Below are 25827 nucleotides of genomic sequence, written 5' to 3' on the forward strand. Positions count from 1 at the left end.
TTGCTGACTTGAAGCTGTAATTCTGAAGCATGTCACCAGAAGATAGCTACGACACAATACTGGATGGCTGCAGAAGCGGACGTATACTAGTTGTGGCAGCCTGTCTCATTGAAGCCGGACATAAAAGAAAAGACTTTATCAAGCAGAAATACACTTCATGTGATGGTAAGAACTTCAAATTCCAGACATTAAACACCTTTCCTGATATTTTTATGTAAAACTCTAAAAACTCTAAAAAATCTAAACTTTATAAAAATGGGTGCCATATTGTAATCTTTTTGCTGAATTTGATTTAATCTTAATAACATATACTTATTTTTACTTAATTTTCTTAGAATGTTAAGGTAATTTTATTGTTTAATATTAAAAAACTGCAGATTAATTTTTCTCCTTAAATAAACTGGAAACAACTCTTTTTAGGTGAAATTTATTCTCCATTTCTGATCGCGGTACGCAACGGTCACGCCCGATTGGTCAGCCTTTTGTTGGAAAAGTTTGAAGTGAATCCGTGCGAACACTCTGGAACTCTCAGCTTTGATGGATACCTAATCGACAGTAAGTTTCGTGTTAAAACAGAAAATATGTCAAGCACCAAAATAATACACTTAACCAATTTGATTCTTGATATTCCATTGAAGTGTTGTTTTATTTTAAATCTCATGTCATAATATCTTAAAAGAATTGTTATTATTTGTGTACCTACATTATTTTCACCATTAAACTTATGAACAGATCTGTATATGGTGTGCCAAAATCTTTAAAATGTATTGAAAAATACTCAAAGTTTTTTTGTTAAAATTTTTTTTTCATAAATAAATGTACTTAGCTTGAATCCAATATATACTAAACTACCCATGATTCTAACTGTATCGTTTATAGGAGTATTTACTAAAGACTTGTTTCTTAAGTCAGAAGAAGAAGATTTATATAATAAGGAAATAAAATTATACATGCTACTTACAAGACTATGATCAATTGTCCTTTTAAAACATAAAAAATTGTCTTATTTAATAGAATTTGTTTTACAGCCAGTTCAGCCTGCCAAAAGAACACATACATGTTAACTGTTACTTTAAATTACTATAAAAGGGTGTATTTTAATGGAATCCAAAACCATTGGCAGCAGGTTTCTGCTTGTCGATCACTGTTCCGCTGACGCGTATATTAACAATAAAACTTATAAATAAAACACAGGATCAGGCGTTTTTTCTATGTTCAAAAAATTGTTTTTTGAAAAAACGTCTGATCCTGTGCTTCTCTCAGGTTTTTATACTTTGAGTTATTTTGTTACATGACTGTTACTGATTGTTACTTTACTTCAGTCATAAAACTTTGATTAAGGCCACAAAATAAATCTTAACAAAGCAAGTTACTTTTCAGAGGTGACCCCTCTATGGTGCGCAGCGGCATGTGGGTACTTGGGGGTAGTAAAGGAACTATTGGAATATGGGGCGCAAGTCAACCAAACAACCTCGTCCAATTCAACGCCCCTCAGGGCAGCTTGCTTCCATGGGAAACTCTCAGTTGTGATGTAAGTACAACTGAAAATTTGCTTGTTCTTAAATTAAGAAGGAAAATTGTGTTTTTATTGGGTAATGCCTGCTGTTTTTGTGTTATACCTGTAAAAGAAATGTTAAGAGTCCAAAACTTGTATATAAAGTAGCACAACAAAATGTGGAAGTGTTTATGTGCTAACACAAAATGCCTCTTTAATTTGTAAAGCATAGAAAAATTATTTATAAGGGATAAAAAGAACATTTCTAACAAAATGGAGCATTTTAAACAAAACTACTAAGCTTTTAAACCTTATTTTTATCTTGGGAGTCCAAAATTTTAATTTAAAACCTTCAGTATTGGATGCTTATGAAAAGCTATATCGTTTACATAGGACTTTTCCTTTTACTCTCTTTTCAAAGCTTTGTTGATTGTTTGCTTTACACATACAATGGCATAAGTGTTTTCTTTTAAGACAAGAGCGTAAAACGGCATTATTTAACACTAGAAATATATGTGTTTAAATCCTGTTTTAAAAGCTTTTACACATAGTTTATGTAAAACAGGGCTGACCACGTTTCCAGCCTATTTAGTTTCATTGATTTGTTTGCCTAAAAAGGTTTTCTTTGTGTAAGGAAAGTTGTCCAGACGTGTCTACCTAATGACAGTTCAAGTAAAATAACAGCTTTGTGGGATTAAAGCAAAAAACCCAAAACCTGTTGGACTTTGTGATGTTTTTGTCTCCTATGCTTTTGCCTGGGGCTACTAAATCTGATGATTCATAGATTTTGAGCTCAAATTTAGCTAAGTTAGGTAACTGAAATGGTTACCTAGAATTTAAGACGATATTTTTACTTGAGAAATGCATCTTCTTTTTAAACATTGTAGAAAAAAAGATTAATGAGGATATTTTTGTTATTATTTGTACCTAATAAGTTAAATGATTGTTTTCACTTTGTTTTAGGCAGAAATTTAAATCAATGTTTTTTGCTTTTTTAACCTGAAATAAAAAATAATGTTTTTGATTAAAAAAAACTCTCAAATGATGTTTTATTTAAAAAGCAAAAACAAAAATTCATTTAGTCAGTCAAACCAAAAGCACACACCAATAAGGTCATCGTTTATTTATTTAATTCTTGATCAATAAATCCTTACAGAATCAAATCTAAGAGCAGCAAATTTAATTTTTAGATTAGCACCGTGGTACTTTCTGGGCCAAATAGAAACTTACGTTTTAGATTTTACTGATTCCAGGGACCTCGCCGGGCATATTTTTTTACTCTTATTGTTTGTACTTAATAAATCAACTAATTGTTTTTACTTTTTTTTTAGCAAAAAATATGTTGTTTTTAAGTGAAAAAAAAAATTACACTGATGTTTTATTTTTAGGCCAGTGAAAAACAAGAACTTAATCAGTAAAATATAGAAAGTTATTTTTTGTTTCCAGGCACCTCGTTGAGCATGGAGCAGACCTGAACATCCCCAACAAGTACGACAACACTTGCCTCATGGTGTCGAGTTACCGTGGCAACATCGAAGTGGTGGAATACCTCCTCAAGCAGAACATCAACGTTAACCAGATCGCTCAGTGTGGCGGGACTGCGCTGCATTTTGCGTGTGAAAGTGGACAAACAGCCGTCGTCAAAGCACTCGTAGAAGGAGGTAATTGCTGATCTTTCGTATTAATATTTTTAGATAAATTCTGTTTTAAACAATCCATTTTTTCCTGAAAATACTAAGAAAAACTAGGTTTTGTTTTCCAAAGTTTATTGGTATCCACCACAGAAACAAAGTTAAGCTAAAGCTAAGTTGTTTGTTTTATTGAGTATTGTGGCTTTGTTTTTTAATTCTATTGGGTTTCACAAATTTTATTGTTTTGCCTGTCGTAGAGGATCTTACCACAAGTTGCTTTAACCAGCCTTTCATTTGAATTAAGGTGTTCATTCTCAGCATTAAGAGAAACTGTTTGGAAGTTTATACTTTAGTACATTTCTAGTGTTTGCTGTTTTGCTGTTGGAAACAGGTCATAAATATTTATCTTTCTGAAACACCAGTTTCATTTATGTCTAGTTAAACGTGACTCGGCTCACGAACACACGAAAGAATTTAGGCATAATAACTCGCAAGCTGTGCACTACTGCCCCTGAATGTACTAAAATACCATGTGTTTAGCTTGCCTGGGCAACATATTAACAACACACAATTGGTGGAATTGTAATTTAATAATTGCTGCCAGTACATGTAAGAATATTGTGCTACTTTTAAAAGTCTAACCTTGTCTAAATTAATTGTGTTTTTGTCGTCTGTGGTTTGTAAGGTTGAAACATATATAAACTAGTAAATTATTATTTTTAAATTTCAATATTAAAGTGAGGTGTTGATTTGTGATCAAGTTGTGTTTTACTATATATGGTTGTGGTAAAAATTCACTTTTGATTTAATATATATCCAGTATTGACAAACAAACAAAAGCGAAAACAAAATCCTTGTTTATACAGTCAAATAGAAAGCACACATCAATAAGGTCAACATTTATTTATTTAATTCTGGATCAATAAATCAGCACAACATCAAATCAATAGCAGGAAATAATCATTTCAGTGGTATTGTGGTTTTGTTGGTGCTTAATAGGACTTGCATGTGATCATGCGTCAGCCTATTTTGTACCAGTAAGTACTGCTTTGAAAGATTAATGAAGTGTAAATGGCTTTTGCAAGTCTTTGTAATCTTGAGGTGACTCAGTTGACGCATGCAGGTTTCGTGTCATGCATATCATGCTTTGTCAGTTGATTAAAACACCGCATTGGTGTCTGGGGGATTTTTTTATGTTTCCTTGTTCAGTGCAATACATGTATGGCTGGACATTTTCACTAAATAGCTTCTAGAACTTATTTTGAAAATATTTTACCTTTGTTTTATTAAATGACCCAAAAATATTTATTACTCTATGTCACTTAAATTTTTGCCTCAATAAACAACCCAAGATACTATTTTATTTAATGTAAAAAAATTATTTTATTTAATGTAAAAACTTGAAATATTTCTGGAAAAAAACATTTTTATTACTGTAAGTCAAATATGCTTTATCAATAAAAGACCTTTATAAAATTTCCCTCCCAAAATCCTAAATGCATGTTTCAATCAAACTTTTCAATCGTAATTTTCCACACAGGATGTGACATAGAAATCAAGAACAACGCGCACATGACGGCCGCTATGGTAGCCGCCGACGCCTGTAGGACTGACGTCATTGAATATTTCACGACCCTCGACGCAGTAGACAGTGAAACACAGGTACAAGCATTTCCTCATTGCAACCGCTTTATTGGGCGCTGTTAAAATGCCGTGTTTATTTACATGTTCATGTATTTTCACCGAAAATCTGCCTCTACGGTTGTTTTAACATGATGTATGTAGTGGCCAAGTGACCTGTTGAACCGGCTACTATAATGACTAGGCACAAAATTACTACATCTTGGACATTTGCTAAACATGGGAATTACAACTGATTTAACATTTCGGCGTTTTAAATATAGTTTAACTGCCGGGTAACTCAGTCAGTTCATTTGTACAATCGAGTTTCAGCAGCTCTATAATTAGATATTTCAGGAATCCTTTCGGTTTATTTAAAATTACCTTCCAAACGTTCCTACTAGGCCAAATGCATTTGTGTTTTCCGAGTTCTACTTTTCTGAATAACATTGTATGGGAAATTTGCCTGGGTAAACACTTCAACTTCAAATGGAAAGTACATACAGACTCTACTGAACCTACCCTGGCTTTGGTTAATGAATAATTAATTGTTTTGCCCGTCAAAGATGTGTGCAACGACTAAATTGAAAAATAGGCATTCTAGGTTTATTTTGTGCAGTCAATTTCCTTTTAACCATTTTTCATATAATTCTTTTCAATTTATAAAGTTTACTGTTTTATAATATGGCATTACTGTTACAAAAAATTAAGTAACTTTTGAATAGTTTCATTAATTAAGAAAAAAAATAATTTTAATTATTTGGTTTCAACTTTTATTGGTGTCTTGTCCATCTGTGACATACTGATTTTGTTCAGATTTTTATTGCATTCTTAAGGTGTTGTACAACGCTAAAATGTTTTTATTTCTAGATAATGTTGCTGGAGTTGCTTGGATCATCATACGCAAACGATAAGGACAAATACAACCTGAACAAGACGTACCACTATCTTTTCCTGGCCCTGCTTCTGCGTAAGAAAGGTATGCTTTCAATCCAAGTTATAAGCAGATGTTAGTTACCACGGAAACTTAAGTTTGAAAGTGGATTATGATTGAGAAAAAAAATTAACATCTATCTTTAATTAAAATTTCCTAAATATTGAGCCAGTTTCTAGAGAAAAATAAATTAGTTTAGCATTTTGACCTTAATTAATATTAAGCCTAAAAGTAATTTTTAGCAATATTTTTTCATACAGTTGATTATACACTTGGTATGTTGATATTTGTATTTGAGATTTTCAACTCATTTGAAGTGATTTTGATCACATGAGATCATATTTTGTTCAGTGGGCATAGACACCACTTCACTTTGAACTATGTACCCCCAAACAAATCCACATTGCAACACTTAAACCGGGGCTGCATACTTCAAAGTAGTTTGAAACCTCTCAAAATCTGTTGAAACGGTCTGTGCTCGCATACCAACCAAACAAATCCACCCACGCATACCTCCAGCCAATTGTACCCAGTCTGGCGTAGTCAATATCTAATAACATCTCCTGTGCGCAGAAAATATTCCAAAGAAAGTGCTGCCGCCGGTCGCCGCATACGACAATAGAAAGGAATGTGAGACCATGTCCCAGCTTCAAGCAATTCAATCCGACCAGGTTGGTATTCTGTCTGTATGTATTTTGTGGCCATAATTTCATAATTCCATTGTGGCTAGGTGTTGGGTTACAGCAGCGGGCATGTCTGTCCATTGTATATCCATACTAAGGGTTATTTAAAAACACAGCGTTGGCATTTAAAGCAGCTTGCTGTGAATTTGGAGCTTTTTAAATGTGCTGTTGCACTATTGGTTTGAAAATATAGCTATTTGCTATAGATGGCATCAAACATATGTTATTTTTAGCTGTGTATGATGACACATTGATGTGTAATACTTTATGACAACAGTTTAAACAAACTAGTTAGTTATTACTATTTATGTTTGTCAAATATTACTTTAGCAAACTACATACATCTTTTTTCAGGTAATTTGTTTGCTAAGTTGCTGCTATAATGTAAAGTACTGTTCTTTTTAAGTAAATAGTTTAACAAATTCGAGTTTTGACTATAAAAGCAATAAAAGCAACTAATTAAACACAGTTTTTATTGCATTTTGCAATTTTAATTAAGCAATGTTGGGTGGCTATGTTGGGTGGTTGCCAAAATACACAGTTGCTATCACAATCCTTTCACTCCATGAATAACAACTGAAGCATGAGAAAGGCAACTTCTAGTTCCATAAATAAATCAGTTTTAATTAAAAGATATTTCGCCAACTTCTGCATAGACTTAGAAAACTATACTATGACAACAACCTACAACCATTGTTACGTTTAATAATGATCATTATCATATTGGAATCTTCAAACAATGCTGCCTAGAAACAGCATGTCGACATTTCTTAGTATTAGAATAAATGTTAATGCTAGGAAAGAGAGACTAAGGTTATCGCAAATACACTTATCTACCATATTCTTAGAGTTGTTGTTAATGCCTGTAGTGCTTAATTGACCAAGACATTTGTTTAAAATATCAACCAATTCTTGCTGTGTCATAGAATTCTCAATGAACTCTTAAAAAATAGAATTAGTATGATATACTCCACTTTGTTAACATTGAATATTTGAGGTGCTTTAATTAAAAAAGAACTAATGACCTTATTTTAAAAAGGTGTTTTTTTTATTCAGCTAGCCCTAAAGTGTCTCCTACATGCTGTATGTGGATTTTGAAATATACTTTACCAACTTTTACTGCTTTGAGATTGAGAATATAACTCTCAGTTGTGTTGTTAGGATGCTATTCAAATGGAAGCCTTGATGGTGCGTGAGCGGATACTAGGGGTAACTTGCCCGGAGCTGCTGCACCCAATCGTGTACAGGGGTGCAGTGTACGCCGATGGGCTCGTATTCACCCGATGCATCCAGTTGTGGAAACGTTCCCTGCATCTACGACAGATCAACGGAAGACCGGCGCACAACGACCTCCTCAGATTCGCAGAGGTTTGTCTTCCAGGGGTTGTTTTTGTTTGCCCCAAAATATATGTATGGGACATTTTTTTAAGTGCATTTGTGCCTAGGGATGTCCGATAATATTGGGCGGATATCCGATGCCAAGTGGTATCAGTTCTCGTCAGATACTAGGGTTGTATTGGTGCCGAAATAATACCAAATTTAAAATGAATTTTATCCATAAATTGCTATCTAATGCAGTGATTAAAAGTGAAAAGTTAACAATTTGAGGTAATTTGGCCTGAAAAACATGGAAAAAAATATTTTGAACAAGTCAATTTCATTAATTTTGCTTGTGTAAGCATGACAATAACGTTATTTAGTATCATCCCCACTTGTGAGGTTTTTGGTGCATTCACTGAATACTATTTGTGTGCTTCATTTAATTCTAGTGATACACTCAGGTCGGTTTATTAGGCACTCTGTGCAGCTTTTTTTTTTGATACCATAAATAATTGTAAAAAATTCAATGAATCAAATTGTCACAAGCATAACTCCGCTTATTATTTCAAAGAAAGTCCATTAGTTGGCTTTTTCAGAATAGTTTACTGTCCACAAATTCCTTTCCTATTTTACTTAATGCAGAAAAACAACTACAAGCTTTTTACAAAAAAACAGTCATTTCAATTACAAAAAAAGGCACAACAAATGCTCAGCTCTTAAAAGTTCCTGGTTGATATCCCAATAATAGCCGGTTGTACTTTTCCAAAGTGCTTACCTCTTTCCTGTAGTTCCTTATAGCTACTTCAAAGTTGCTTAGATACCCCGGGGATTTATGGTGAGCATAGCACAGGGACATCCATTAGATATCAAAGTTCATATCTTACCTGGCTGTTTAAATATATCCATGTTCTCATTCATTGGTTTCCCACTTAAGAGTAGTTATATCTTGTGACGCTTTGTAGAGAATTCCGGTTAAGTTTTTTACTTTTTTTTGAGAAAGATGAAGAAAAGAATTTGTATTTTTTAAGTGTTTTTTTTAAAGTACTTATCAACCAGTTGTCAAAAAGAACAATATATCACTGATAGCTTTCTCCGTCATTTTGTTTATCAAGACAGATTTTAAATGATAAATATATCTACAGTTAAGTGTTTGAGTATCGAACTTTCATCATAAAAAGATAATGTTTGAGCATGCGGTTCATAAAATACACAATTTAGATTGTAACGAACACAATGTTGTATACATGGAATGTCTTGCAAAATACCAAGATCCATTTTCTTAAATGATGAAGGAAGTAAAATGCCAGAACAAAGATATACACCTGTATTCATAAAAGTTATATAACAGGAAATAAACACATATATATAGTTTATTTGGTTCAGATTACTGATTGGTGTTTTTTTTTCAGGTTTTCTCTCAAATGTTATTGTTGGGAGAGAAAATTGACCTCGATGACCTTTATACAATCCTGGAAAGCACAATTCAGGAATTAAACCATTCCCACAACGACATTGTGCTCAGAAAGGTGTGTAATTAACATCATTCCACTTTTTTCATGATTTAGAAAGGAATGAAGCTAACTGATGAAACATGGTTGTGCCTTATATAAACTGTTGCTACAAGGCATAACATAATCAAAAGCAGCTCCTGGTAATAGTTGTTAACCAACGTTTCGGCAACCTATTCAATCGCCTTCTTCAGGGTGACTCTGGGCCTTCATTCTACTTTTTTATAATATAGAAAGTAATAAAACTAATGATTTAACATAGTTGGCGTGTAGCCGCATTTTAAGTAACCCCATTTGCGCGTTTCATGGCTGTCATTGTGTAAGCCCAAATACCGATTTTATGAACCCCTTTCCTTCGTTATAATCCTGTATACTAATCATAAGCCCCCTAACCCCACATAGCCCTGTTTCCCCAAGAAGAAACCCAAGCATGCATGTAATTGAGGCTTGAGGTCAAGCATGAAACTTTTTTTACCTGGATTGATCTTCTTGCCAGCAAAATAAAACCTTTTATTTTGTTGTTTGTAGGAAGTTGCTTCGGCCATGAATTCACCTAGGAGCAGTCCTATTGGCTCCTCGTCGACATGCCTGAGCGATCACTCGCTTGACAAGTGCCAACATTGCAAGTTGAACAGGGATGTTCAATCAGTACAGGTAGGTTGAAACATACTTTATGGTTTCATAGTAAGGTTACTAAGATGACCATTGACCATACTGAAATAGTTAAAACAGGTGAAATACAAACTTTTAATTTAAAGTTCCAAAAGTTTATACAAAAGATAATGTTGTGTAAATGCAATTATGTATGACCTGAATTTGGCTCTTTGAAGACATCTAGTGGCCAGTTTGGTAATGTTTGTGGTATGTTTTCTACAGTTTCAAACAGATTTTTTTATTCACACAAACTTTCCCTGCAAATAAAAAAAACATACATATATTTAAAAAAAACATATATGTTTAAAAAAGACATTTTTTTCATTTCGGCAAGTTCTTTTTTTTTCACTTTTCAAAACAATTTTAAACAGAATTAACTTTTATTTTTTAATTAACACAATCTATTACTTTTGATGTTGAGTTCCAAGAATTATTCAACAATATTTAGTTAAAAAATTTGTAAGGTTCAATTTTTTTTTTTAATCACACAGTTTTATATTGTTTATGTTCAGCAGAGCATGTCGTGTGCGTGGAACCGACTGAAGGTGAACCTCAACACCCTCCTTTACCTTCTCGCAATCATCTGCAAGATTGCAACCGATCCTGACGAAATGCACATGTTCGGTAAACTCGTCTACAGGTAAAATAATTACGTATTTTTTTTTAGTTTTATATTGAATTTGCAAACCTAGTAACTTTTAAGGGAAATGTTATATTTGGTTTGTTTTGGGCATTTAAAAAAAAACTTACAGTTTCTCTTAATTTTTTTTTAGTTTTAATGTTGATTTTGCCAACCTCACACCTAACTTGTGATATTTTTAGGCATTTTTTTATGAAAAAAATGAATTTAAATACATTTGTTTAAAGTAGTTTATGCTTTGTTTTAACAGCAGTTTTATTTTGTTTAATATTTTAAAAACCTGACAATTAAAAGCAGGAATAAAATAGTTAAATTCAGTTTTGTGTACTGTGGCGAAAATTGCTAGTCTTTATCTGTTACTTATCATTGTTTCATTTTCAGATTCATTTTCATTAAAGTTTTTATTTTAAGAAAAAAATGCTTAATGGTGTTACATGGTCACCGTCGGAAACCTGTTTTTTTTGCAGTTTAATTAGAAGTTGTTCTTTTGCCTCAGGTTTTTGAAGGAAGACATTCGAGATGCCAATGAGAACACCTTGCTCCATCTAGTGGTGAGCTCGCAGACACACGTCGATGATTTCCACGTGAAGTGAGTTGAACATAATATGGAAAACTTAAACATGCTAAATTAGAGTAATGAAAAACTGGTTCGGTAGTAATTTGAAGGCTTTCTGAAGAACATGGTCTGACTAAACTGACAGTTCAAACCGAGTCGACTTAGTAGTGGTCATGATTGGCCTGTGAACAAAATTAATACATTTAACTTTATGCTTTTTTTAATTTTTAAATCCTTTCTGTGCCCAAATCTTTTGAAAAACGTATTTTACAAAAACCATAAACCCAACAAACATATTTACATTTTTATTTTCATAATTTGTTTATTTAACATTTTTTTATATAATTAACCCTAAGTTTGTATTTACGAAACAGAGTTAAAAAAACATAACAAAAAGCATAATACTAATAACTTTGTTTTTGATTCCAGGGATGTTTGTGCTTTCCCAAACGCTGACGTCACAAAGTTCCTTCTCTCTTGTGGGGCAGACCCCAATGCGCGAAACAACAAGGGAAATACCCCGATGCATATTATCGTGCAGGTGAGACGCCAGTTTGCAAGTTTTTTGTCGGTCGAAGGAATTTATCGTTCGGACAAAGTCCAAAATATTCGTGTTTTCACATATTTTTTCATTGCATTGACAGACTGACCGGTTTGGGCAGTTCATCTACAATTGCTCATAAAAATAACCATTTCTTGGTCTTTTTAATGTTACAAAATTGCTGTCAGCGTCGGTGTTTTCTTTGTGTTATAAACCCTCAGCTACCTTTGCTCTACTATCAAAATGACTTTTTAACCTAGATATTTTCACAATTAAATTACTATTGTCAACGTAGTAAGAATATCAAAGCTACACATAAGTAGGTAGCATTTGGTCACCGAGTTGGGAATGAATGAAGATTTATTCAAAAAGTTCACAAAATGCCATTCTAGGTCTAAGTAAACCTTCAGCCATTATCTTAAGATTAAGTTAAAACGTTCAATATGCTTCCTACTTAGTGCTTATGTATGGCCTTTGATATTCATACGTCTAACGTCTTGCTACAACCTCCAGCCATGATGCTCCAAATTATTTCCAACGTTCGTTATGTACATTCGTTCGTCACAAAAAAGTTAGTTCGTCACAAAATGGCTGTCAACCACGGCATTTTAAACTTTTTAATTTTCGTTTAATTATTATAAACCTTCAAGTTACCTTTGCTCTATTATCTGATATTGACCTCCAGCCATTATGCTCTAAATTATTCCAACATATTCATAATTTTCAGTACGATAAGATCATCAGTGACTTCATCACGCTTCACCGAATCATCACGCTGCTGTTGGATCACGGGGGCCATCACGACGTGAGCAACCACTTACGAAAGACCCCTGCTTCGGTTTGCACCACGGGGGTGGCCGAAATCATCCTCAAGACCCAGACCAGGGTGACGCTAAAGTGTCTGGCGGCCAGGACCATACGCGACTTTAATATCGCTTATAAGGGGAAAGTCCCTCGTTTGTTAAACGAATTTGTTGAGATGCACTGACGCACAACGATTCATGCGCTTTTTGTTTTATTAATTTTTTGGGTTCAGTGGAAAGGCAATAACAAAACAGTTGCAAATTTAAACAATTTACGTTTTTTTTTTTCAATTTTTTTAACAGAGTAACTTTTTTTAGACTTGTAAGTTCATTGTCAGGCTCATTAAAGTAATATGTATTAGAATGCTGTTTGAAAGTCGTACATTTCTGTAACAAAAGCATCTGCACCAAAACGCCTTTTTAAAGGCCAACGTAATCTTACCTACTTCTGTATGGTCTTTCATTTTCGTCCTGCACTTTATTTTTTTGGAATTTAAATTTTGTTTGAATTTAAATCGCACCCGCACTTTTTGCTTTTGTCTTTCCGCTGAAACGAACACTTAGTTTATATTTTCCAATTCCTCGTTAAGCCAAACGCCTGCATTTTAACTTAATGCACGTTTTCTTTTTTACTTCGTTTCTTTTCAGTCGCGATTTCGTTCGAAAACGCACAAAGATACCATTGTTACGCAACGCCGTGACGCTGTTGCTTTTATGACGTCATTATTTGCTGTATGCTCCCTTCAATAAGGGGCCTTATGTTCGTTGTGGCATAGTTCTGCTTGGGCGCAGCAAAGAAACTGGGTGCATTTTTGCAAACCTTTTTGTTGAAAAAAAGTACTTTAATAACAGTTTTCGGTAGAAATTAAGACAAACATTAATTCAGTAAAAAAATTGTTTTTCGTATTTTTTTACCAGATTAACGTTTCGTTGTATGCTTCGACCCCAATAGGTGTAAAGCGTGATTGAAATGCAACTGAAAATGCAACTTGTCGTCGATTTGTTGTCTAGCTGACCAACAGCGCCAACTAGTGTTGTGCAAAGTGCCTCATATTCGTGGTTGCGATTGGCGCTAGGTGGCACCCGTGAGTCGTCACTTGCGGTAAATGACAAAAGAAGTTTGAAATAAATAAAAAGTTTCAATAAATGAAAATGGTCGCAGACTAAACAGTATGGGAAGCCCTGTACTTTAACCTGATATTATGTAGGGACTATTTAAAAGTTACAACAGCTAAATGGAAAAACGAAAATACAAATGATGCGCACAAATCACTAATTTATGCCGTTTAGCTTGGTCTTCGGCCAAGTTAGACTTTAACACAAAATAAAATCTTACGACCCCTGTGCATCGGATTAATACAAAATTAAATTAACTAAAGTCTTCCGCAAGATTTTAAACAAATAGAAAAAGTGCAAACACGTATTTAGGTCAAAACCGGTCAAAACGGTAAAGTGAATACGTTTAACTTTGTTAATTTATCATAGAATTATTTAACAAAAGTGCTTATTGAAATTAATTTAAAACAAAACAAGTTGATGAAATTTAATAAGAAACATTAGCTTGTGGTAATTTGTGGAAGACAGCATTGCGGCAAAACTTGCAGCAAATTTATTTTTAAAGTAATTTTGTAAACTTGTTTCTGAAGTTGGTTGATTTTAGGTTTGAGTTTTAATTCTTTAATTTTTGTGAAGGTTCAGAATGATTAACATAAAAACAAATTAAATAGAAAGTTATAATTTAGGGTTTTCTCTGACAAGACAATTACTAACCAGAAAGAAACAGCTTCAAAGTTGAAATCTAAAAGTCTCATTTGTTTGAGCAAGTTAGTCAGCAATGGGCGAAGTTTATCCAGAGCTTACCAGAGCAGGCTTAACTCAAAACTATCTGCACACAAACTCGTAAGTACTAGCTTAAAGCTATTTTCAAATTTAATAGTAATAAAAACTCATTTTATTTAAAATTCATGAGCCAGTTAACAAATCAGCTGACTAGAAGAAACGGTATTTTACATGTCCATTATAACCAATGGTTTACCAATTCCTAACATGAGAAGTTAATGCATGTTTTAGTATTCCTCCTACAACATTTTAGAAGGCCTGTTATAGTCAGTTTGGAAAGTATGATAGATTGACAAGATTTCATGGGCCATTGTGAAGAGTATGGCAAGCGAATTTTTTAAACCTTCTAAAAGTGCACCCTGCATCATGTATGTAATAACAGTGCATCAGAAAATCCGGAAAATTTGAAAGTGCATCCGAGGGGCACTTTTTTACTTTTTTTTTTACCTTTGTTGCACCCGGTCACCCGGATTTTTTAGACTGTGCACCCGCGAGATCTCGTCGGGTAACACTAATTTACGGAATGATGAATGGTCGGAATGCTCAAAAGTATTATTATTAAATATAATAACACTTGACCCACCTTCACCCAAACGCTAACCCCCACCCTAACTCAAATATTGTGCGTTGGTTTAATAATTGTTTTAACGGGGTAACACTTAAATTAGTAAGCGTTCCGACCATTCCGACCATTCATCATTCCGTAAATTAGTATTACCCGATCTCGTCGAGATCTGCCATACTTTCCAGACTGGCTCGTAGGTGCATGACAAAACCAGATATATATGGGTTAATAGTGAGCCCTGCTTAATTAGGGTAACATGGGAGAATCATGTTAATGTTTTTGAAGTTCAGGTTTAATCTGCTTAAAAACTTGCCATACTTTCCAAAGTGGCTGACTCTGACTGGTTAATGCCAGCAATTTTTGTTTTTGTATTTTTTATAATCACTAAATCATGTTATTTTATAAGTACAAAATTTAAACGAATTAAGAGCGGACTGCCTTTTAAGAAGTTACAAAAATTGCGCTTAAGGAATCTAAAAAAAGCGCTCTTACGCCAATGTTAAAGAGAGTTTAAAATATGGAAAAACATGCATTTTTAATTTTTTGTTACATTATGGTCTGCGAAAAAAAACACATGTGATTACACTTAGCTGCAGCTTTTTTGTGTCTTAAATAAAATGCACACAAATATTCTGAACAAAAGTTAATTCTTTAACTAAATGAAAGATAAATATAATTGAAAAACGTATATACTAATAAGTCGGTTATAAACTGGAGGATTAGCAGTTTAATGCTTTTTATAAATTTCTGGTAAAATCACACACGGTTATGTCAATTTGAGTATTTGAGTAATGTCGTTTGGCAGTATTTTTTTTTGCGTTTGTGTTTTATTTGCTGTGTACGCCATCCACATATGATATATTTGAGGCACGGTAGTTAACTGGTTTTATAAGTAAAATACGATTGAAAATAAGCTGAATGTGATTGATGTCTGACATAATGTACTTATTTTGCTAAAGCAGGCCACAAGTATATTTAAAACCGACCAATGACCATTGCTTCTAAACTTCATAACTCAAAAAACAAAAATCAATTAAATATAGGTTTAAAAGCACAGTAATCTGATTTATCTCTTAGGCCTAGAAATATCAAGCCAAAACAGCAAGTAACAAAATTAACTTAAATATTTGCGGATTTCGCCCACTCATATTACTCAGCGTGACACGCCAAAATTAAATTCAATATTCACAAAAAAATTAAACAATAGAAAATACCTAGATTTGTTTGATTCCATATTTTCGCGTTTTGTTCACCAAAATAAATGGTTATCAAACAACTGGGAAAACATATACATTTAAGTTGTTTTTAATTACTTTAATTAAGAGTTGATTAAGAAACCATTCAAGCAGAGTGTTATGCAAGCAATACAATGCTGATGAAAATTGCATACAACCTTACATTACACTTAAACTGTTGACTCTCTATCAAAATGATATTACCATGTGTACCTCTGAGCGGAACTAACCGAAAAATGAAACTTTGTATAAATTCAGAACTTACTCTTGGGTCTCAGTGAAGCCTACCCCTTAAAAGGCCCTTTATTTTAGAGTTTATTTAAAAACCTTAATTTGAACTCAATTTCATTCCTCAGAACCACTCATGAGTTTTTGTTCGGAGCATTAGCTGAGTTGCTTGATAATGCTCGAGACGCAGCCGCCACAAAGATTGACGTCTCATCCGTTGAGTGCCCCAATGTACGTGGAGGCTTCGTTCTGAGTTTTCTCGATGATGGCGAAGGTAATTTCTTATTTGCCTAATTTTTTATAAAAAGACTTTTTAAATTAGCAGTTAAATTTACAAAACAGCCTTTACTTGCTCAAGTTTGGGAAACCCTAGATTTTTGGTGCATTTTATCGCTAGCTAAGTCTTTTTTTAATAATTTCCCAATATTTTTATTTACCAGTAAGATTTGCATAAAAACACAAACTCGGTATTAATACTTTGGAATACAATTATATACACTTTCTGATTTTCACATCACAAGACTGTTTATGACAAAACTCGTGCTTCCTAAATTTATTACTTGGCTGTTTGCAACTAATTTAATGTTTAATAATTGTTTAGGAATGGACCATGCGGACGTTGCAAATATTGTTCAATTTGGAAAATCATTTAAGCGCAATGCCAGTGATCACATGATTGGACAGTATGGAAATGGACTAAAATCGTAAGGATTGCTTGCCAATAATTGCTTGTTTATTGCAATTAGGAAATACTGTACCAAGAGTTTCCCTTTTAATAAAAAAAAGCCAGTTTTGTTTCATAATTTTTTATTTAAAAATATGTTTTTTTAATTTTCCTCACATTTCAATACTTTTTGTTATACCAAATATATATCTATTGAAAAATCAGTCGTTATGATAATGATTAAACAGGTTTTACTTAAGTGAGTTAATTGTCTCAAAAAAACATTCCTTCTGGGCAATTAAAGCAGTCAATTTTTACTATTATTATCACTTATTTGCTGTATAATAAATCAAGGGAACATTGTGGTAGAGAGCTACATGCATTATAAACCTTAAGCTTACTAAGAGGCATACAATAGCAAAATTACCAGGATGTCAAGCTTTATCCCCACTATGTTGGCATTCAAAATGACAGTGTCTTGTTACAATGGTCACCACAATGTCAATTGTTTGTTCACAGAGGCTTAATGCACAGACAAGAGCATGCCATGAGAACTATATAAATTATAACTAGGGCGATTATTTCTTGTCAAAAAAAGTCAAAATTTTGTCAAAATATACATGCTAGGTAAAAATTTGTTAAAATTATTTCAAGTCAAAATTGATTAAAAATGCACATAAATCGTTTACAAAATTAGAAAAATATTACATCAATATTTTTCCCACGCTGTGTTAACATTAAATGTCACAATGGTCACAACAATGTCAATTGTTTATTCACAGAGGCTCGATGCGAATAGGAAACGACTTCATCCTTTTTACGAAGAAGGGCCACGAACTTTGCTGCTTGATGTTGTCTCGAACGTTCCACGACCAGGAAAGTATCGACAGTATTATTGTCCCGATGCCGATCTGGGACACTGATACACGACGACCAGTCTATCAAGCTGGAGGAAAAGAAAGGGTATGTACTTGTGGGGCATTTTCTACAAAGTTTTGCACTCATATGTGGGATTTTAAAAATTGTGGGATTATTTTTGTAAGCTTTTGAATATTTTATTAAAAAAAAGTTTCTTTAAACAAAGACATTCTAGTTATGTGCTAGTACATAGTTTTTATAAAACATTAAATGCAGATATTTGTGACATAGTCAGAAATAGTGGTATTATTTTAGGAAACTATATAATGATCAAAAAAAGTTACTTATAAATACGCTTGAAAAGAAAATACATTAAAAAAAACTTACTGTAAATACACTATTTCTTGTAATTTTAAATATGTATTATAATATATTTGATACTATACATTGCCTTGACTATTCTTTCCATGATGCATAATAAAGGTTTAAAAAAATGTTAATTTTTTTTCACCTTTAGTTTGACACTGAGATGAAGCTTATTTTAAAATACTCGCCATTTAAATCAGAGTGGGACATAATGCGACAATTTGACAAGATAAAGGACAGAACAGGTATGACAGTTTAAATAAATGTTCAATATTTAACTGTTGAAAATAAATCCTATTTTAATTGAAAAAGCAAAATGTCTATTTAAATTTTTATTATTTGAAAAAAACATTTTTTAAATGTTTCTATATCAAAGCCCATACAGAAGTAGGTATCATTTTGGACGTTTCGAATAACTCTTTATTCATTTTCAACATCATTTTCAACATGATGTTGAAAATGAATAAAGAGTTATTCGAAACGTCCAAAATGATACCTACTTCTGTATGGGCTTTGATATTCTTATTACGTCTTACTACAACCTCCAACCATTATGCTTAAATGTTTCTATTGTGAAAAAACAGCTTACGTTTTAGGACTGGTTTTTATGTAAACTTTTTCTTCAAATATGATGTGATTGTTTTGTTCCTTGTCATTTTTCAAGGGGCTGTCACTCTATCAATTCTAGCAACATTACCTTGTAAAAAGAAAACAATGGAATTTAACTTTTTATTTCCAGGCACCTTAATCATCATCTACAACCTTAAGCTTCTTGACTCGGGTGAACCGGAACTTGACATCAAAACCGACCCCACGGACATTATGATGTCAGAAATGGACCCGGATGACGACAGGTTTGTCTTAACTTGTGCTTTTAACCACTCTTGAGCAAGATTACATTTCAGTCCCTTTTTGCCAAAGATCTATGCAATCACTCAATGAATGTTTTTTCCAAATAAATTTATTTATGTTTGCTCTATGTAAATTAGTTTTTGTTGTTTTAACAAAAAAAAAAAGAGTTTTGTTTTAATTTGTGCTCAGAAATCATTTTGAAATAAATGTTTTACAAAGGAACCTATTGTAAAAGTTTCTCTTCAAGCTTAAATTAAAAAAAGTATGATGCTCAAGTCTATTTCAGTATTTTAGGTAATATTTAAGATCTGGGTAAAAAGTGGCTTCACATCATTCTGACCCCATTACTTAATATTGTTTCAAATGTAAATCAGTGTGTTGAAAATTGTAGACATTTGCATATCATTAGAATATCTTGTATTAGAATTATATTTGATTAATTTGGGCAATATTTGTAGAATTTATATACAATGCTTTGCACAAAATGCGCAATATTAACTTAACTTTTGTGTTTATTGCAGCAATTGGCCTGAGCGTGTTTCGTTCAAAGCTTACGCGTCGATTTTGTACTTGGACCCTCGTATGAAGGTTTATGTTCAGGGGAGAAAAATTAGAACCAAGAGACTTTCTTGCACACTTCATAAAACAAGGTTAGTTCACTCATGTTTTATTACAGGGGGTGAAATTCGATGTAGGGTTTAATTCCAACTTTTGTGTATTTCAAGTTTATCAAATTAGTTAACTAATCACACGTATGCCTTATTTTAGAGAACCAAATGGTAAATAACTGCTTTTGAGCAATTTTGAAAATTAAGCGAAGTTATTTACATTCAGTTCAAAATTAACAGAAAATGTTCATATTTAATTCTTTGCCTATATTTTCTTTGCAATGTGGTTTCTGATTTGTTCAGCCCACACTTACTATACTATACAAATTAGTATTTAAACAGAGATCTAGGGTTTATATAGATTTCTATATAGATTAGTATAGTTTTTGAATGTTTGCATTGTTTTGTATATCTTGTCATGTATATTTACCATGTTTATTTTATTGTTCGTTGCAGAATGTACAAATTCTCATCTTCGAGGTTTAAGAAACGCTCTGAAGAAGAAGTAGCAAAAGCTGACCAAGAATACAGGATAGGTGGGTTGTTAAAACAATTATACTGACAATTATTGCCTAAAGATTGGTTCCTAAGTTTTATTTAGATAAGGGCACCAAACTTTTCAGTCTGCGACCCCTTTTACTTTTATTAAATTTTTCGAGAAGTTTAATAGTTTAAAACAGGGATGCCCAACCTTTTAGCAGAGTGGGCCGTATTGCCACTTTAAAAATTTCAATGGGCCGCCAAACCTCTCAAATTAAAGGGGTGACGTCATAAGTTATGTCATATCGTGACATCATAAAACAACTTAACTTATAAACATGCAACTTAACTATCATAATGCTCTTGGAGAGTGAACTTTTATGCGCGAATATGCAAGTAATCTCGACCTTATTTATTAGTTTTATTATGGCGAAGGGCGAAAATTTGAGTTTTTTCATTTTTGGGCTGATACATTTCCTTAAAACGGTCCTGATAAAAACACACATTTAGAAAAACACCCATCTTGCTTAGCAATGATGGGTGCACAAAGTTTTTGATGGATGTTGAAATGCAACATTAGACTCGATTATAGTCTCAAAAAAATATAAGATTATGCTTTTATCAAATACTGCGCGTTTTACACGTTTTGATGATAGTCGAAACAATTGTTTTTAATAAAGGCTACTGAAAGTGACAATAAGTGGTGGGCCGCACGTAAGTATCAGGCGGGCCGCAGGCATCCCTGGTTTAAAACATAACATTTCTTGTTTTCTGCTTTTGGTGTTTGTTATGTGTTTTCTATATATTTTGTTTTGTATTCAATTGTATAGATTTAACACTTTGTATAAAAAATTAATACAGACCCACTCGCAACCCCCAGTTTGGGTTGGGAAGCCCATAAATATTCATAATAAATGTCATACTTTCTATTGTTTGCCAACGAGACATATTATCGTAGTACATGCAGTTAAACTTACTCTGCTGCATTTTAAGTAAGGTATTAATATGGCATTATAAAAATAAGTTAGTGTGGTTTCTCAAAAAAATAATAAAACTTTAATGTTGTTAAAAACTTTAAAATTCTGATTTTTTATATTTATATTAATCTTGTAAAATAACTTACACTTAAGATATCCAACAGGTTGTTGAAAATGCATAAAGAATGATTCAAAGCTTGATATTCAAATTTGATAATTTATATTAACATGAAAAACATCAATATTCCGATTTACCCAGTTTAAATACTGTTGTAAAGCAACATTAAAATCTTGACCAATCAACATTTATATTAATATATAGACTGCTGCTACCAGGCATAAAATTAATCAAAAACAGCTTCTCTGGTAATTGTAATTGTTAAAACGTTTCGGCAACCTATTCAAGTCGCCTTCCTTTCTATGAAAGTTTCATTTTTGCCCCTCTTTTTTTTCATTCATTGTACTACGAGCGTTTAATGTCATTCACTCTTAAGAAGGCGACTTGAATGGGTTACGGAAATGTTGGTTAACAATTACAATTACCAGAACAACTGTTTTTGATTAGTTACATAAACGCTATAAAAAGCATCAATGTTCTAATTTATCCAGGTTAAATAGTGATTCAGCTTTAGATTAACAAATCAACTTTATATTGGAGCATTCTAATTGGAGGTTGTAATTATACATAGGTAGCATTTTGTGAACATTTCAAATAAATTGTTATATGGCTGGAGGTTGTAGTAAGATTTAGTAAGTTTATCAAAGCTCATACAAAATAGGTGGCATTTTGAAAATAAATAAAGATTTATTTAAAATGTTCAAAATGCTACTTACTTCTGTATGGCCTTTCATATCCTTCGTTTATATTGATGTTGGTGAAAGCTCTGAAACTTGCGATTTACTTCATTCAGCGGAGAACAAAGCTCGTGAAACTGAGAGCGTGAGTCGCGACCTCGAGCGAAAGTTGAGCATGAAAGCGAAACCACGAAAGGAAGAACTTGTTCAGCTTCGTGTCGCTCAAGATAAAGCTGTCGGGATGAGAAAAATGTGCGAAGCAAAGATTGACGCAGCTAACTTTAAGAGGAAGTAAGTGGAAATTTGATATGCAATTGTTTTCACGAATAATAAATTAACTAAATTTTAACTTTCGGTATGTCTGAGGTTGTATTAAGTAATATAATCCAAGAACATGATTAATCACCACATTGTAAATTGCTGTTAAATGTAATAACCCTACTTACCAGCAGTTTGTTTTTTTGATTAAGCAAAGTTATCCATGGTTGCCTGCCCTTACGAAAGTACTTAATTGTTTTTGCATTTTTAGGATTAACTTTATGCTATGAATAATGGAAGCCTAGGCCTATTCATGTCAAGCCAGTGTATATTTGCTTGTGCGTTCTCCAAAAGTAAGCAAGCTAACTGTCTTTTTTAACGTTTACAAAAGAGCGCTTAAAGACAAGAAGTCGTTGGACTTTGTGTTTGGGTTCAACGTTGAGAATCGCAAGTACTACGGGATGTTCATCTACAATTGCAGTCGTCTGATCCGAATGTACGAGCGTGTGGGACCTCAACTCCATGGTGGAATGTAAGTGCATAAAAAAACTTATGATATAAATTCATGGCCATAAGTCTACTAGAAGAAGCGGTTTACAAACACCTTTTAACAAATTGCTTGTGCATATATGATGTATCCAATAAAACAGAGGTGAAAGAATATAGCTTCAAAACAGCTAAATCTTATGTAATTAAAGGCATTATTAAGAAATTGTTTCCATTGAAACTGATGACAGCTGTTTATATAGTAAAATAAAATAAAATAAAAAAATTTAAAGGCAATATTGTTACAGCAGTAATTTTAATTTTACTTCACCACCAGGAACTGCCGAGGCATTGTTGGTGTGGTGAACGTCCCTTACCTTGTGCTTGAACCAACGCACAACAAGCAACACTTTGCAGACAACAAGGAATACAGGCATCTCCTCAAAGCTATGGGTGAGGAACTGCCCACTAAATAGTAAAATACAAGCATACTAGATAAATTAAACGCCTTGTAATAAATTTAAAACCTGAAAAGTATATTGCTGCAAATACGTAGTTTCGAGTAAATTCTTAGGTGTTCTAAAAAAAAGTTTTACAAAAACTTATCGAAAAGAGTTAAGTTAATTGTTGATAGAAAAAGTTAAATGGCAGCAGTAATATTAAGTAAGAGTAACGCTTAGACTTTTGCTTTTTGTTGCAAAGTACTGTTTTTTGTTTTTCTGGTCATTCTATATTCTCAAATGTTAAAAAAATTAAAATATCTATTTATGAACATAACCTTTTTACATTTTATACGACTATTTATTCATAATTTAAAGTCACTCTTTTTGTACATTTTTCCAGGCGACCACTTGCAGTGTTTCTGGCGTGACTCGAAAGTAGCCGCTCACCCCAAGGGTGTTATTGGGTTCTGGGAGGGGTTTGGGTACTTAAGCGATGCTTGGGGCGACCCCCCTTCCGAGGAATACAAGTACGTAAGGCAACGAGCAATGAAGGTTCCCAAGGTCGTTCAATGTGGTGAGTGGCAGGGCTGGTAAAATAAAAATAAAATAAATTAAAAATTATAACTTTTTACATGGCTTATTTTGAAAATAATTGTAAATTGATTAAAGATAATTTTAGTTCAAATTTATTTTTATTTTTACTTTTTGCAATTTCACTAATTCTAATTCTGGTCCAATTTGAAAGAGCTGAAAAAAATGTTATTGTTCAATTAAAACAAAAACAAAAACAGCAGTCTCTGATTTTCGAACCTAATTTCCATTCTAAACAAGTTTTCAAGCTCAGTAAAAACGTGTTTTTTTTAATGGCTGATTTAAAACAACAACATATTGCTCAAAAATTTTAACCAACAAAGGGGGTTTTCGGACACCCCTAAGATGAAAGTATAAACCTTATATTTTCAGTAAAAATGCATGCAAAAGTATGTTTTATACTATTTTTGGGGATTAAATTGCATTTGGGTGAGGTTTAAACACCTTGAATTGCATTTCATTTTTAAAGCGAAAAATTGTCGACATTCGTAACAGTTTTTCTTGCCTATATCAAAAATATTTTTCTCTTTTTGATTTAGCTTTATTTCTATACAAAAATTGAAATAAACACAACATTAATTGGTTTCTTGGGTTATTTGCATAAAAAATCCATTACTCACTGTGTTTTTTCAGATGCTTGCCTCAAATGGAGGACGATCCCGTTCCAGTCGGACATGGTTGGCAAGGAGATCCCCGGGAACTGGATCTGCTCGATGAACCCGGATCGATCGCGAGCGCGATGTTTGTGTCCGGAGGCATTCCCGCAGATCCAGAGCGGAGAGTTCCAGAAAGAAGTGAAAAGCTCTGAGCAAAAGAAGAACGAGCTCGAAGATAAAATGGAGAAAATGCAGAAGGAACTCGAGAAAGTATCGGTGAGAAAAAAAATGGGAATTTTAAAGATAAAATTTAAAAATATATATATATATATACAACATATTATGTTGTATTGTATCATCTTCAGTTAATGTTTTTAAGTTAGTAGCGTTATAAGAATCATTAACTGAAGACGATACAAGCTCGTATCGAAACGTCTTAATTGTTGATTTACGCGACCTTTTTGACTTTACAATTCTTTCTTCTTATTGTTGTAATGTACAGACCAGGCAGTTACAAACATGTTACAGCAAATACATTTAGCTCATGAACTATATTTTGCCATTCTTTTGTAAAGAGTTTTAAGTAGTGACGAGCTGCCGAAAATATATAATAACACATTGAAAGCAAAGTTATTTGTTTAGTATCCCTAAAACAACTTTTGCCCGATGAAACATGTGAAAGTTGGAATGCATTACATAAGCACAACTCTCAAACTCTATAAGAGGGTTTATTTCTATGAAATCCGAAACCATTGGCAGCAGGTTTCTGCTTGTCGATCACTCTTCCGCTGACGCGTATTATTAACAGTAAAACTCAAAGTTTAAAAACCGAATAAAACCAGGATCAGACATTTTTTAATCATCTGACAGCCTGTATTGTTTTTTTAAACGTTTTGCCTAATCTTTAAACGTTTTGCCTAATCTTTAAACGTTTTGCCTAATCTTTACTGCTCTCACATGTTTTTTTTTACTTTTTTAGTATTTTATTATTACGTTGTCACGTATATGTATTTTACTTTACTTTTTTTCAGAGAGTTTGAACTGTGACGAGCAGCCGTGATGCGAACCGCAATTTATAATAACACAATAAGAGCAAAGTTAGCATTTATTTAATACCTCTAAAAACAACCTTTACCCAACAAAACATGTAAAAGTCGAACTTTTAATTTATTGTTTCAGAGAGTTCAAACAGTGTCGAGCAGTCGTGATGCGATCCGCAAGCTCTCCACTCCCACCTCCTCCTCAGGAGCAAGGAGGAGGCGCGTCTTCTCCGGCTCCTCCAGCAACGAGGACTTCTCGGACCCAGAGATGCCAACGTCTTCATCTTCCAAACCACAGCAAGTCACTCAGGACTCCCGGATGAGCTCGACCAGCGTCGGATTCAAGGTTATATATTTTCTTTTAATTAGGTACATTGTGTACGGATCTGTAATGTATAGATTGAAAATAAATGTCAAAAGCCAAGAAGGCCGAGAAAATCGACCTCATCTTGATAGAGACTTTTTAAACGCACTTCTTTTATCATCAGTTAATGGGAATATTATACGGTAATGGATATCAATATACTTAGGTACACTATGCAAAGATTTGGAATTCAGCGT

General features: G+C 33.1%; 2 protein-coding genes across 3 annotated transcripts in view; both read left to right on the forward strand.

Moving 5' to 3' along the window:
- On the forward strand, positions 1 to 13482 carry LOC146138913 (protein fem-1 homolog B-like). Of its 2 annotated transcripts, none has more exons than XM_083394096.1 (14): positions 1 to 165; positions 421 to 555; positions 1381 to 1531; positions 2942 to 3156; positions 4667 to 4788; positions 5617 to 5725; positions 6254 to 6351; positions 7525 to 7731; positions 9093 to 9209; positions 9720 to 9845; positions 10358 to 10485; positions 10982 to 11074; positions 11471 to 11582; positions 12310 to 13482. In XM_083394096.1, the coding sequence occupies exons 1-14, from the start codon at positions 30 to 32 to the stop codon at positions 12568 to 12570; spliced, it is 2010 nt and encodes a 669-aa protein (XP_083250222.1). In that variant the 5' UTR covers positions 1 to 29; the 3' UTR covers positions 12571 to 13482. The 2 variants fall into 2 exon arrangements, with proteins under 2 accessions (XP_083250222.1, XP_083250223.1); XM_083394097.1 differs by having other exon boundaries at positions 10361 to 10485.
- The window catches only part of LOC146138914 (ATPase MORC2-like), a 19505-nt gene continuing 5934 nt past the window's right edge, over positions 12257 to 25827 (forward strand). Inside the window, exons 1-15 of the mRNA XM_083394095.1 lie at positions 12257 to 12266; positions 14218 to 14284; positions 16381 to 16526; positions 16854 to 16956; positions 17699 to 17879; positions 18292 to 18385; positions 18880 to 18994; positions 19514 to 19642; positions 20057 to 20136; positions 21969 to 22143; positions 22502 to 22642; positions 22934 to 23049; positions 23440 to 23613; positions 24264 to 24502; positions 25406 to 25612. Of these exons, the coding sequence (XP_083250221.1) occupies positions 14220 to 14284; positions 16381 to 16526; positions 16854 to 16956; positions 17699 to 17879; positions 18292 to 18385; positions 18880 to 18994; positions 19514 to 19642; positions 20057 to 20136; positions 21969 to 22143; positions 22502 to 22642; positions 22934 to 23049; positions 23440 to 23613; positions 24264 to 24502; positions 25406 to 25612 (1965 nt within the window). The 5' untranslated portion in view covers positions 12257 to 12266; positions 14218 to 14219. The remainder of the gene's footprint in view (positions 12267 to 14217; positions 14285 to 16380; positions 16527 to 16853; positions 16957 to 17698; positions 17880 to 18291; positions 18386 to 18879; positions 18995 to 19513; positions 19643 to 20056; positions 20137 to 21968; positions 22144 to 22501; positions 22643 to 22933; positions 23050 to 23439; positions 23614 to 24263; positions 24503 to 25405; positions 25613 to 25827) is intronic.

Source organism: Ascidiella aspersa, chromosome 7 (assembly GCF_963924565.1).
Source record: "Ascidiella aspersa chromosome 7, kaAscAspe10.2, whole genome shotgun sequence".
Lineage (NCBI taxonomy): Eukaryota > Metazoa > Chordata > Ascidiacea > Phlebobranchia > Ascidiidae > Ascidiella > Ascidiella aspersa.